Source organism: Alosa sapidissima, chromosome 11 (genome assembly GCF_018492685.1).
Source record: "Alosa sapidissima isolate fAloSap1 chromosome 11, fAloSap1.pri, whole genome shotgun sequence".
In the NCBI taxonomy this organism is placed as follows: Eukaryota; Metazoa; Chordata; class Actinopteri; order Clupeiformes; family Clupeidae; genus Alosa; species Alosa sapidissima.
Window position 1 is genome coordinate 17,812,733 of NC_055967.1, and position 12,666 is coordinate 17,825,398.

The 12,666-nt window shown below is 41.0% G+C and overlaps 2 protein-coding genes across 4 annotated transcripts in view; both read right to left on the reverse strand.

Moving 5' to 3' along the window:
- The window catches only part of cacna2d4b (calcium channel, voltage-dependent, alpha 2/delta subunit 4b), a 45,464-nt gene extending 38,805 nt beyond the window's left edge, over nucleotides 1–6,659 (reverse strand). Inside the window, exons 1-3 of the mRNA XM_042110342.1 lie at nucleotides 6,310–6,659; nucleotides 4,096–4,515; nucleotides 381–462 (exon numbers count right to left, since the gene is read on the reverse strand). Of these exons, the coding sequence (XP_041966276.1) occupies nucleotides 381–462; nucleotides 4,096–4,202 (189 nt within the window). The 5' untranslated portion in view covers nucleotides 4,203–4,515; nucleotides 6,310–6,659. The remainder of the gene's footprint in view (nucleotides 1–380; nucleotides 463–4,095; nucleotides 4,516–6,309) is intronic.
- Nucleotides 6,660–7,126: 467 nt separating this feature from the next.
- Nucleotides 7,127–12,309, reverse strand: si:dkey-10o6.2 (uncharacterized protein LOC100124608 homolog). Of its 3 annotated transcripts, none has more exons than XM_042110316.1 (7): nucleotides 11,252–11,523; nucleotides 9,313–9,437; nucleotides 9,149–9,215; nucleotides 8,885–9,038; nucleotides 8,350–8,495; nucleotides 7,779–7,889; nucleotides 7,127–7,644 (listed from the first exon to the last, which is right to left on the reverse strand). In XM_042110316.1, exons 1-7 carry the CDS (start codon nucleotides 11,402–11,404, stop codon nucleotides 7,447–7,449), a joined length of 954 nt encoding a protein of 317 aa, XP_041966250.1. In that variant the 5' UTR covers nucleotides 11,405–11,523; the 3' UTR covers nucleotides 7,127–7,446. The 3 variants fall into 3 exon arrangements, with proteins under 3 accessions (XP_041966250.1, XP_041966251.1, XP_041966253.1); XM_042110317.1 differs by lacking the exon at nucleotides 11,252–11,523 and adding an exon at nucleotides 12,233–12,309 and having other exon boundaries at nucleotides 7,129–7,644; XM_042110319.1 differs by lacking the exon at nucleotides 11,252–11,523 and adding an exon at nucleotides 9,569–10,460 and having other exon boundaries at nucleotides 7,129–7,644.
- Between the last annotated feature and the right edge of the window lie 357 nt (nucleotides 12,310–12,666).

Consider the following 12,666-nt stretch of genomic DNA (forward strand, 5'->3'; position numbering starts at 1 on the left):
TAAAGATGCAATCTAAAATGTACATGTTTGTATTCTCCCTTACACTATCACATAATCAAACTCACTCTCCCTCTAACCTCACAGGTGCCACAACAGATTCTCATAAATATTTAGGGCAACGTGTACTTCATTCTGTGTCCAGAACACCAGAACATCTAAATCCCTGTTTTGTAACAAATCACAAACATCCCTCAGTGTGTCTGATGGGGATGGAGGGGGTGGGGGATAGGGGGGAGAAGGGGGGAGCTGAACATGAAGCCTTTTCAGTATATTTAGGAGAGGGGTCGGGCATCTGGTTTCATCCTGTTTCAATAACAGCTGGTGGATGATGGAATTTTGCTCAGTGCACTTGTTCATACCGTAAGGCTAAAGCTATTTACCTTTTGCAAGAGAGGTGCTCCAGAGTATTTGGCTGCAAGGGCAGTTACTTGATCAGCAAAGATATTGGCCCACACCTGAACCCTGAAGAAAAAAAACAGAAAGAAAAAAATGAACAAGGAGTTTAACAAAATGTGCTTGTGTGATGTATAATAATAATAATAATAACAATAATTCAATTTTATATAATTTATATTGCGCCTTTCAAGGTACTGAAGGTTGCTTAACAAAAAAGATGAGGTGGGGGAGTATGGGTGCCATTTAAGTGACACCTGTGGTCCTCCATAGGGGAGGGAGGTTAGGTGAATAGGACTTGCACTTTGGGCACATGTACTTTATGCCATGTACCATGTACTTTGATGTGCTTTTTGCCCAGAGAGGGGCACTACGTGGAGTGGCAGGTTATTCCATAGAGTGGGGGCAGCAAAACAAAAGGCTCTGTCCCCAATGGTTCCACAGTCTAGCGCAGGTGGTGGCAAGCTGATCCTTGTCAGAGGAGCACATAGACCATGATTGGATGTAGGGGTGGAGGAGATCAGTAAGATACTGGGGTGCAAGTGCATTGAGCGATTTATAGGTGAGGAGGAGGATTTTAAAGATGATGCATGTGATGTTCACCTTAAACTGGCATCATATAACTGTGTCAATCAATCAGTCAATCACATCTTCCTTTGCAAAATTGAAATACAAAAGTGCTGAACAAAACATCAATACAGCATGTAAAAGAACAAGACATGGTAGAAATAAAGCAACCAGTAAGACACAGCAGAGTGATTCTCATGAAAACAGTAAGCCTTTCAAATAAATAATTAAAGAGAAAGGTAAAATCGTGATATATTATCGATAAAAATTGTAACATGGATAAATATACAGTACAAAATTCTAAAATAGATACACGGAAATGAAAGATCAGGGGAAGGCTAGGCTGAAACATTTTAAAAGTCTTAAAATGTATTTTAAAAGTATTTGCTGATTGTGCCGTGCTCAGCTCCTGTGGCAGGCTGTTACAGCGGCCGGGGGTGTGCGTACTGAGTGCTGCTTCCCCATATTTGTTAACCTCACCTTTGGAACAACTAAAAAGCCTGAATCGGCTGATCTAAGTGTCCCTGAGTGAGCATATGGTAAAAGCAAGTATTTGGGTGCAAGACCATTGATACAATAAAATACCGTAATCTAAAAATAATAGGCCAATAGAGACTTTCAGATCAGTATGATGTGGGATCTCTTTTTGGTCTTGGTTAAAGGTGCTCTAAATGATGTTACGCGCTTTCTAAGCTAAAACATTTTTTGTCACATACAGCAAACATCACCTCACCATCCGCTAGCTGCCTGTGCCCTGTAAAAATAAAAGCCCAGGCTCCAAAAACGGCAACAAAAACAACTTGGTCCAGCCTGGACCAAAAAAAACATAAGACAATGTTCCAGCCAATCACCGACGAGATGCGCGTTTAGGAGAGTTGCACAGGAGGAAGGGGGAGGGAGTAGTGAGCAAGCTCTCTGTTTTGTTTAAACGTCAGCAGAAGTGACGTTACCCAACACCGCTTAGAGCACCTGAAAAAGAGCAGGGATTATGGCAAATGTGCAGTCACTATTTTGTCATAGAAAAATCACATAAAATTGAGTTGTGAGTAGAGAGCAATCAGAAGTGTACTGCCACTAGTTAGTAGGATTCAATCTGTGAAGGCTATATATAGTACTATACCCCCTGCAAAAAACAAATGTCTGGACAGGATCCATCAGTTTCAAGTTCACTCTCCACTGGTAGTTGCAAGTGATACACAGTAGGCTTTAAGCGCTTTCTCAAGCTTTATGAGGGCATGTCTCTGGCCTTAAACATACTTGGTATCTAGTGTCTGTGCCCTGAAGAGCTCAGCAGGTCTTGGCAGGATTCTGGATTATGACACTATCAGGATCTCCCTAGGGATTACCGAAACCCTCAGGGAGACACAAATAGAAACTCCCAGTCATTAGACTGTAGGGATATCCTTAAAAGACATACACCATATAGTCCTTTCTAATATTGAAAACAAAATTAATTTGGTGACAAATGTCACACCACCACCAGGAGTACCCCAAGAAGGATCTCAAACATCAAAATCACTTAACATAACCTAAAAAAACTTGTTCATTTCACATATCTCCTGTGACTTCACAGGAGGCTGAGGAAACAGAGGACCCAATGTTTTGCTCGGGACATGAGAACTGGTGCCAGTTTAATGCTCAGGCATGTTGCACTAGAATGACTGGTTTTCTGAAGAGGCTCTTCATACATCTCCAAACAAAAACAGATGAGATCCAGCCAAACACTACATGTTTACAGCCTGAACACCTACTGTAAACCATGCATTGTGAGTCCCACCATAACAGCACAGACACAGCACTCACAGCACTTTGGCACTGACAATGCATGTAGGCAAGGGGGAATAGGACAGACCATCCAATGGATGATAAATGGATGGGTTGCCTGTTTGTTATGTGCCTATGTCAAAACTGTAAAGCGTCTTTGAGTGTCTTGAAAAAAAGTATTATTATTCAAACATGCATCAAACCAAGGCAAAAGATATACAACTGGTCATATCAATGTAGAATACATGTGGGTGTTCTTTGCACTTTTGAAAGCATCTGTCTGATCTGTCACACAGCACATATGATCTATCATCTAGTCTTTCATGTGAACTGTTTAGGCGGTATGCTATTTGTCTTCTATTTAATGGCTTTGTTCTTGAAGTGGACATCACACCAAAATTGTCAATTCGACAGAAATGAGTATAACAGAGTGAAGCGGGTTACGACCTCTGTGGCCTGGTTCACTTAAGAACGGCATGATTCCAGTCAGACAGCAAAGCTGTGGGCCTCCTATCCAAAATTTGCTCAAATGATAGCCTGCATGTGCATGGATTATTAGCGAACGCAGATTCCAGCCCAAATAATCTCTTGATGGTGGCTGTTTTTTTTTTCCTATCCTGTCTATTTTGGTGTCAGTTGGATGTTGTTCAGTTTCAAAAGGGTAGGAACTCGCAATCAGGGTCACTGTGTAATCAGGCCTTAAAATCACATCTGTGGGGAAACCAGTTTGCTAGCCTGACAACCAAAATGGAGTCGAAAGATTACTTGATAGCATGTGAATGAAACAAAACAAGGACATGTTCTTTGCATTACGCTATTAAAGAACTGTGTGGCACTATGTGAATCCAGTTAGTCTGAGATGAGCTCTTTATCCTCAAATGGCTCCATATGCTACTGAGCTCTGCTAAGCACCAAAACAAAGCATAGTATCTAGTGGTGGTAAACAAGACAGGCTATTTGGTGGAATGGTGGTGTATAGTGTTTGAAAAAGTATACACTGTACTTATATTTGAAATGTCTCTGTTCATTAGTGAATTTCCCCCACATGGTGCTATTAGGCTATTATGTCAAATCCAAATCACATGCAAACTACATAAAAAGCTAAATGGACGTAGGTTTTTTCTTTGCCGTTGTCATGGTAAATACCTAAAACAGGGCCAATGTTGGCCCATTTGCTATGTATTTGAAATCAATGATTTAATTGAGTTGAATCTACTAACAGCCCTGGTAACCTCTTGGAGAGTGGACAGAGCGGTGTTAAAGGGGTCATGTTCCATATCAAGACAGAGACATTCATATATCCACTCTTAGTTCATCACTGGCTAACTAGACATGCAGGTGTGTAAGGTTGTAGGTTAGTAGCCTACTTACGTTTCTGGTGGTATCTTCATCTGTGCATTCACCAGGAGGCAGAGCCAGCCTGAGACTATCCACACTGAAAGCCATCCCTCGACCCTTCGATGTTGCATGCTGGTCATAGCTAGCCTTAGCAAGGCTTCTCGAGGTGAAGAATGCAATAGTACATGTAAGTTTAAAAGTGCATGGTACAATATCACAACAGATTCATTAAAGAGCAGCGTTCATTAGTAGGAGTCTTTTCATGATGACAAAAACCATCATCTGTGGCCTTAAACTGCCATGGTCGGTATTCCATGACAAAAGCAACCCATCGTGCATTCTGGGCCCTGGATCCTCCTCATCCCATTGCCAGATATTCCTCAGACCACTTCCCTCATTCTGATCACTATTTCCAACCGTAGATCCACTTCTTCCACGTGCAGTAACACAAATCTGCAATGAAATCCAAAGCCACAAGTTGGTCTTGAAAAAACAAAAATCCAAAAAGGCAAAAAGATATACTCCTTATTTGGAATCCACTTGGAAAGCCTTTCTGTCTACTGTGCAGAATGTTGTGGCTCTCTGGATGAGCTATGACCAGGCAGGTGCGTCGAACCACGTGTTGATAAATCTGTGTCGAGACTGACTGCCATAGAATAGCCTAGACATCCAAACTGATGGGCTTCAGTCACACAGAGCCCAATCCACTGTCACCCAATTCACTGCGTAATCCATTTGGATTACACTCTCCTCCCACTTGGACTTTGGCAGGCATCAAGATGGGAGGGGGTACACCAGGAAGGGGGGGGGGGGGGGGGGGGGGGGGGGGCGATGGAGTTGAGGAGGGAGCCAGGGAGGGAGGAGATAATAAGGAGAGGCTACCCGCTGGGATTGGTTGGAATTTTGAGCTATCTAAGAGGATTATTAGTGATTTCTGGAGACGGGCATTCGTCCATCCAATCAGTGTGAGTGAAATAAAGCCCCTTCCACAGGCTGGTTTCAAATGGGACTGGGGCATCTAGTGTACTGATAGACCTCTTTGGCATAAACACATCTAGTCAGGCCAACTGCTTTGGCACTGCAGGAAGAGGCACAGGGCTTAACATCTGGGAATAACGACTCACAGAATGGAGCACGCACACTAAACATCAGCTGCAAGGATGCGTTTCACATTAGCATGAAAGTAGTACAAAGATCTACACCCAGCCTGAGCTGGGGCAGCACTAGCCAGGCTAACAAACACCTACAAATGACAATGCATGCAAGTCTGAGATGCCAAGTGTCCATCTGAGAGGATGCCTCAAAAATGTGATATCCTGCAATTTCACTGAAGAAAAAAAAAATCCTTTCTGTGCTATATAGTGCTATTTAGTGAGAAAAAAAGTTTGCTGGTCTAAGTTAGTGTGTCCACTAGTGTGGACTGCTAAAATACTTGAAACATCTGACATCTACTGGCCAAATAGGAGAAGTGAATTGAACTCCGAAATGTAAACACTGTTAACTAACTATTCAAGTGGTACGCTGATCCGTTTTGTCTTCTGTTTGTGTCAAATGTCCCATTTCAGCAATATTCCCTCAATTCCTGCCACTGCAAGCTCTTTATAGCCAAAGCAAAATTCTGTTATGTTTGATCTGAATGGGACAGAACAACATCAATGGGGGATTTGTATGGGACAGAATAAAAACTTTCTATGTCTGATTTCTTTGACATCGCTCAAATCTAAATGACCCATAGACCCATCACATTATGTCCATATTATTTAATCAAACAAATTATACTAACTAAAAGTTTTCAAATGACGCATTAAACATCTTTCTCATAGAATTGACATATCCATGTATAGCCATGTGAGGGGCCCTATAAAGTGCCTTGGGATGTATTATGTTATGATGCTATACAAATAAAGCTGAACTGAATTGAAGATATGCACACAGCCATCACCAGGGTTCAGGCAGGCCAAAGTAGAATTTTTCCTAGGGGGGCATTTCTCTGCAAATGGATATGCCTATCAAGGGACAAAAAACATTATATTCCCTGCATGTGTGTAGGCTTTATACAATTCTCTTCATGATCATGCAGGAAGTTGGAATGCAGACTAACATTAGGAACACTTAGTTTGACCTCTTCATTTGTTATGGTGGAAGATAGTGCTACACTAACAACAGCAAATTTGTACAGTGTTTACAGGCTATAATTATTATGTATCTTATCGACTACATCCATACACCCTCCATATTAATAACTACCATTATCATGGGGTCCAAGCAAACCGTGTGCTTGTCGTGCTTCTTCCTCCTTTCTTCCGTTTCTACTTCTTGTTCTCCTCCAAAACTGTATGGGCTCAAGATCACAAGTTGCATATGCAACGCATCAAATCTTGACCATGGATTTGAAATGGGTGAAGTGATTCATGCAGCAAAATGACAGCCATGCCACTACTTGCACTAAAAGCACATTTTTGTTTTGAGAGTATCTGGAGAGAGCCCATTGGAGTGGAGCAAAAACTCTTCAAAAACGTTTAAATCTACAGGACCTCTTTTTTTCTGCAACCAATTTCCGCATGCCTAAAACACAACAACCAACCAATTAACTCAATCTTGGCCATTAGGCATTCTTTCATGAAATGATTAGTTGTCAATCATCTAGAGATCATCCTGGCAAGAGATAGTTCAAGTGATATGACAGCCCGTACCACATTTGGGTTCATGTGCCCATGGCTACAGTGCCCATACCACATTTGGGTCCACGTGCCCATGGCTACAGTGCCCATACCACATTTGGGTCCATGTGCCCATGGCTACAGTGCCCATACCACATTTGGGTCCACGTGCCCATGGAAACCCGGGCTTGCGATGGCACTATAGGAAGCAACAGATCCCACATTGTTTGGTCAAGTCATGCAGTAGTTTTTGCACAATACCCCATCTTATGGTGCCATTATTCCACTGAGCCAGTAAGATTAGTCAGTGTCAACATTTCTTCCACACATGTACCTAAGATGGCGTGCTTTTATTTGGCTACATTTGTTAAGATTTCCAATAATGATATGATTATTGCCCTCTGGAGCACATTGTGCTGTTTACTTACCACATGACGTGGGGTATTTATATGTTTAACTTTGCTTCACGAAAAAACATAGAGGAGATTTTTTTTATTGCTTTAATTGAAAAGACAACTTCCAATATTAAAACATTGCTATAAAAACAATGATGACATTAGAATTATAATCTGACATTAATCTACAAATATCCCTACAGTAAAGCAAGTCTTTAAGAAGAAATCAATATTTGGTCCCATTTAAATTATTCTTGGTCTTATTATTTTTTTCAAAATAATACTGCTAGAATTCATTCTGATTATAAAGTTTCCAACCATTTTATGATCTAGGATTCCATGGAGCCTGACTTACGTCCATAACTTTCTTTAAATCTTTCCGTAAGGTAATACCCTGATTTTACAGGGGGATACTTGTTCAAGCCATCACAGCAAGTAATCAAGGCCTCATCATCAGGCTGCACAAAATAGGCCAAAGACTGGCGTGTGGTTGAATCTCCAGGAGAGGGTAGCAGCACTCGATGGATCTGACCAAGATAAAAACATACATTAAAAAATAAGGCGAATGGAACAGATGGAATGGAAAACTAAAACATTCACCTATAATGCGTGTGGAGAAACATCACAAGGAGGCTACGAGATCCTGCAAAGCTGAACTTACCGCAGAAATAAAAACATCACTGGTCCACCTCTGCATTAGATCAGCAACATTTAGTAAAACTGTCCCAGCGATAAATGGAGCTGAAATGTACTGTCCTGACCGTGACAAAACCTATAGGGTATAAACCATATAAAATTACAAAACCTATAGGGTATAAACAATATAAAATGCTGACAAGATTTCAAAACAAACATGACAACAGCAGCTCAGTGCAATGCTCTGCAATGTTCTGACGGCAACAAAATCAATTTACTCCACAAACAGGAACACAACAGCGATAATTCACTGTTATATTTCTAATAATTAATTCAATCATTTACAAAATACAAAACAATTTATCACACTGAATGTTAACAGCCCCAAAATGCACATGCACATCTGGAGGCTCAGAGCACAGAATGTGAGGAGCTTCTGACGAGATTCTAATGGTTTTCAGTGTTGCTCATTCCTAATACACATACTTCCACTATTTCATGTGACTCATCATGTCACATGACAAGGCCCTGGACAACTCATGATTTCAGTGAGAACTGCGATAGATGGTTAATTGTCTTCTTCGTTCTCCAGTTACCTGCAGTCCTCCCTCTGGGCTCTGGAAGACGAAAGTGATGCTGCCGTAATCGGAGTGCTCCCCACAGCGCAACTGGCCCTCCTTCACATGACCACTGTCCACCGGGGGATAGTACAGGGTCCGCAGAGTGGAGCCATTCTCATCAGCTGTGAGAGACAACACATACATATGACAAGGTGGGCTTTTTACTGTATATTATCCACTGTTAGCATTTACTTACAAAGGTCAAAGTTTAAAGGGCTCCATAAGCTTCGCCTCTGCAGTACAATTAACCTATGGAATTTGTGAGCAGTGGCTTTAAGAGTCATATTCAATGCGTATTTTCACGCCAGGGATCTAATAGTATTGATGTTTATTTTTGCTTTACCTGTCCAAATCAGGTAAAGGTCAACTGATCACACTAGTGGCCAAACTGATAATGGTTACACAAGCAATATCTGGTGACGTCCTCAGTATTGATGATCATGGATGCAAATGTCTCTGACAGCTTGTCCACTCTAACTCTCAATCTTTTCAACAACAATGTGCTACTTACTTCCAATTTGTTTGTGTGCACTGACAAAGATATCCGCATCTAGGCCTAAACTGAGACCCATCAGTCTGAGAACCCTGAGAGAAAGCTCTTTACACCGCATGAAGAAGGAAACTTGCTTATCTCTAAAACCAGGGACATCTTCAGATGGCCATTTCTAAAAAAAAGGACAGAAATCCAAAGAGATCCTTTTGAAACATACAGTATCAGATCATATTTGGTAACTTTTGTGTGGATATTATGTGTTACAATATGCGGGACAATTACTATATCAGGGTGTAGTGAGCTGGTGTTGAACGCTTCCTTTAGATCACCAGGTCTCGCTGGATTTAACCTGTATAAATAATTGTTGAAAAAAGTTGTACAAAAATTACATTCTTAATCACATAATTTCACCATATGTGCTTTGGTCAAATTTCTTGGTAGCATACCTCTCTCTTTCTAGGGAGACCCAACCATGATTGGGGTTATTGTTGTAACTGCCCCTGCTGAAAGGAAGTTTCTTCTCCTCAGGAAGGTAAAAGAATTCCTTAGAAATGTTCATCACCTCATCTACCTAGCAGAAAGAATAACGTCTTGAAGTCTGACCTAACACAGACTTCATCAATCAGTCAATTCAATCAATCATTAATTAATTAATTAGGAATACAACGCAGCGTTTGTTTGCACCTCCAAAAGCAGCCGTACCTGTCAAGTACCCCCTGGCTGCAGCTTGCAGATCGGGGCTGGGCTCAATGTGGGGCGGAGCGCAACGTTGAGCTCAGCCCAAAATCTGCTTGTCATTACCCGTTGACCTCTGTGTCCATCTATTTACCCGGACTCGGAGTTCAATTTTTCTCAAGGAAGAAAGCTTAACCGTATCCTCCTTGAACTTCCCCCTAGCGTTCTAGAATAGCCTATGTGCTACACCATCGGCGTTTCTTGGGTAGCCTAATCTAAGTAGGCCTAGCTACGCTAAGATCATTAGCCTACATCCAGTCTGCATAAGCATAGGCCTATAGCAATAACATTATCAATGCATTTTATCTCTAGCCTATCGGTATTTTCTTTATAGAAGTTTAGTAGCCTGTGCGAGTCCCAAAGGGAACTGGCAACAATGAACCTCTTTAGCATCCCTATAACAGGCCTATATGGTCAACAAGGTCTGCTAAGAGTAGAGAACATAATATTGGCCTCTATTATAGCCTATTGTTTATACATAAATTTAATTGGGTTTGATCACGGCACAAAAATCATATAACTCGCAATCAGAAGTGTTCGCGCGATAAAATCAGTTAATTTTGCCATAGAGACGGGTGTTACAACTGTTATTTTCATTTAATTGCATTTGCTATGACTATATAAATTGGCACTGGTGTTAACTTGAAACAGGGACTGAAGATATGAATGACGTGATTGAAGTCCACACTTGCTCAAATTTCACGAAGCAAACTTAAACAAACAGTTGCGGTTTTGCACCTTTTTATTATCTCTGGTCGTATTTAAGTAGACCATTCATATTTAGATGGCTGTAAGATTCTCCATATAATTAGCCTACATGTGTCTATTTACGTTTCCCGTAGCTACACCATATCTTGAGAATAAAACACTGTTACATTTGTACCACTGTTACAATTGTACCAGTTCTCCCATAGCATACAGGCTATAGTAGGCCTAGCCTACTGTTAGCCTAACAGTCTAACCTCCGTGTTTTTTTTTCTTAAAGTTGAGGAAATGCTTTTATAGATTTTAAGCATTCTTCCTAGAGATTATTTTGGGAAATATAACTTGGACAGTAGGAAACAAGGTAGGCCCTACGGACATTGTCAGCGTGAGAAGACGTTCTGAAGGTGGGCTGAGCTCAACGTTGCGCTCTGCCCCACATTAAGCCCAGCCCCGATCTGCAAGCTGCAGCCAGGGGCTTCTCGTACCTGTTACCTCCCAAAAACGCCCTTAAACGCCCACAAATACCCGTATGTTTGTGTGAAAGAATTGGCTCATATTGGTTTGCCCAGAGCTGTAGTGCTCTGGGTTTGCCATATCCACCACCAGGAGGCCGGAAGAAGCGTTTTGCAATCAGCCTTATTTTGTGCCATTAAAAGCGTAGCCTAATTCATGCAGCTAAATCAGAAATGATGTTGCGTTGTGAAGGAAAGAAGGTTGCGTTGAGTATGCGTTGTGAGGGAAAGAAGGTACATTTTCTTAGTTGGGTGATTCTGCATATAGTTTGAAAATCGCAGAATGGCGGAAAAACTACAGGGACTACAGATAGGCAGATCAGCCATGTGCTATCTAATCTTTGGTCGAGTCTGTGTTTACAACATGAGCTTACATTGGCTAGCAGGTAGTTTATAAGAAGTTAAGTCTATCCAACATCTGTTTTGTTCTAACCTCTTGCTGCGTTATTCCAGTGTTCTTCAAATAAACAAAACCAACTTCTATGAACGCTGTCTTCAGGCTGGCACATAATTCCTGCAGGTTTTCGGCAGAGATGTTTGTTTCTCCTAGCATGTAGTCCTCAAAGTTTACAATGGGTATATTCATGATAAATTTGCAGTGTATTACTTGTAATCTATTGCGATTTCACAGTAACAATTACGCACAGCAAGGCTTTCCACAAGCTGACCGCTGCACAGATCTGACTGAACGTGATGCGTGCTGGACCTTTGTACAGTGCAAACTGTCAATAGAGTTCAACAGTCCCGCCCCTCCTCCGATTGTTTAGTCAAATCCATAGGATCTAAAACTCTTTATATCCACAACGTAGTTTGAGACGTCTCATCATGAAAACAAGCAAGTTTGGCTGCCAGTGAGACGTCTCATCATGAAAACAAGCAAGTTTGGCTGCCAGTGAGACGTCTCATCATGAAAACAAGCAAGTTTGGCTGCCAGTGCGTTGAGCAAATTTGTCTTTAAAACAAGCTAATGTCTGCCAGTGCGCTGAGCAATTTGTCTTGATAAGACTCCTTAAAATAAGTTAAAGTCTTATTAAATTACGACTAGATCTTATGAGAGAGCGCTAGGTAAGTGTCTTTATACTAAAAACAATACAAAATATTTTTTTATATATCTTAATGACATGAAAAACACTTATTTAGATTGTATTAGATAAGCAGTTTTTGCAGTGCTGCTTAAGTATAATGGTGGGTCTAATGTGTGACTCTAGAAACCTCACTTATTTTTTTGTAGAGGCATAATTATTTGTAGTCTTCTCAGTAATCATCCTTCTATGTACACCAAACCACCATGAGTGTTTGTTGCACACATTTGTTACACACCTATCTTCACTGAGGATATACCATGTCTAAAACTAACACACAACAATCACACAGACACCAGGTTGGTATTGCCATACACTGTTTCTCTTCTTACCTGACCAATTAACAGTTCTTCCTTTCAATTTTTTTTTATCTCCATCCTAAAATATGTTTTTTCCAGGCCAGTGTTTTGCTTGATCTGCCCTCTCTTGAAGAACAGTCTTCAAGTATGTAGTTTTCTGTCTTTTTTGTCATGTGGTTAAACAGTTTCATTATACAGACTCCATTGAGGATACGCTACCACAACTATCATTAAAGGAGAACTATGCAGGTTTTTTTTTTACTTCATTTACCTTAACAGCTTCTGAGTCATTGGAATGGTTATATGACTTTTTCCAGGTTGAATGATGGCCGTCTCGCTTCCCCCTAGTGTCTGTGAGCGGAAAAACCAGCCTTGCAACTTTGGTCTTCAGTCAGTCTCAGTCAGAAAGTCTCACCAAAGGTCCTTGATTACTAACAGCGAAGAAATTGCCAAAACTGCATAGGATC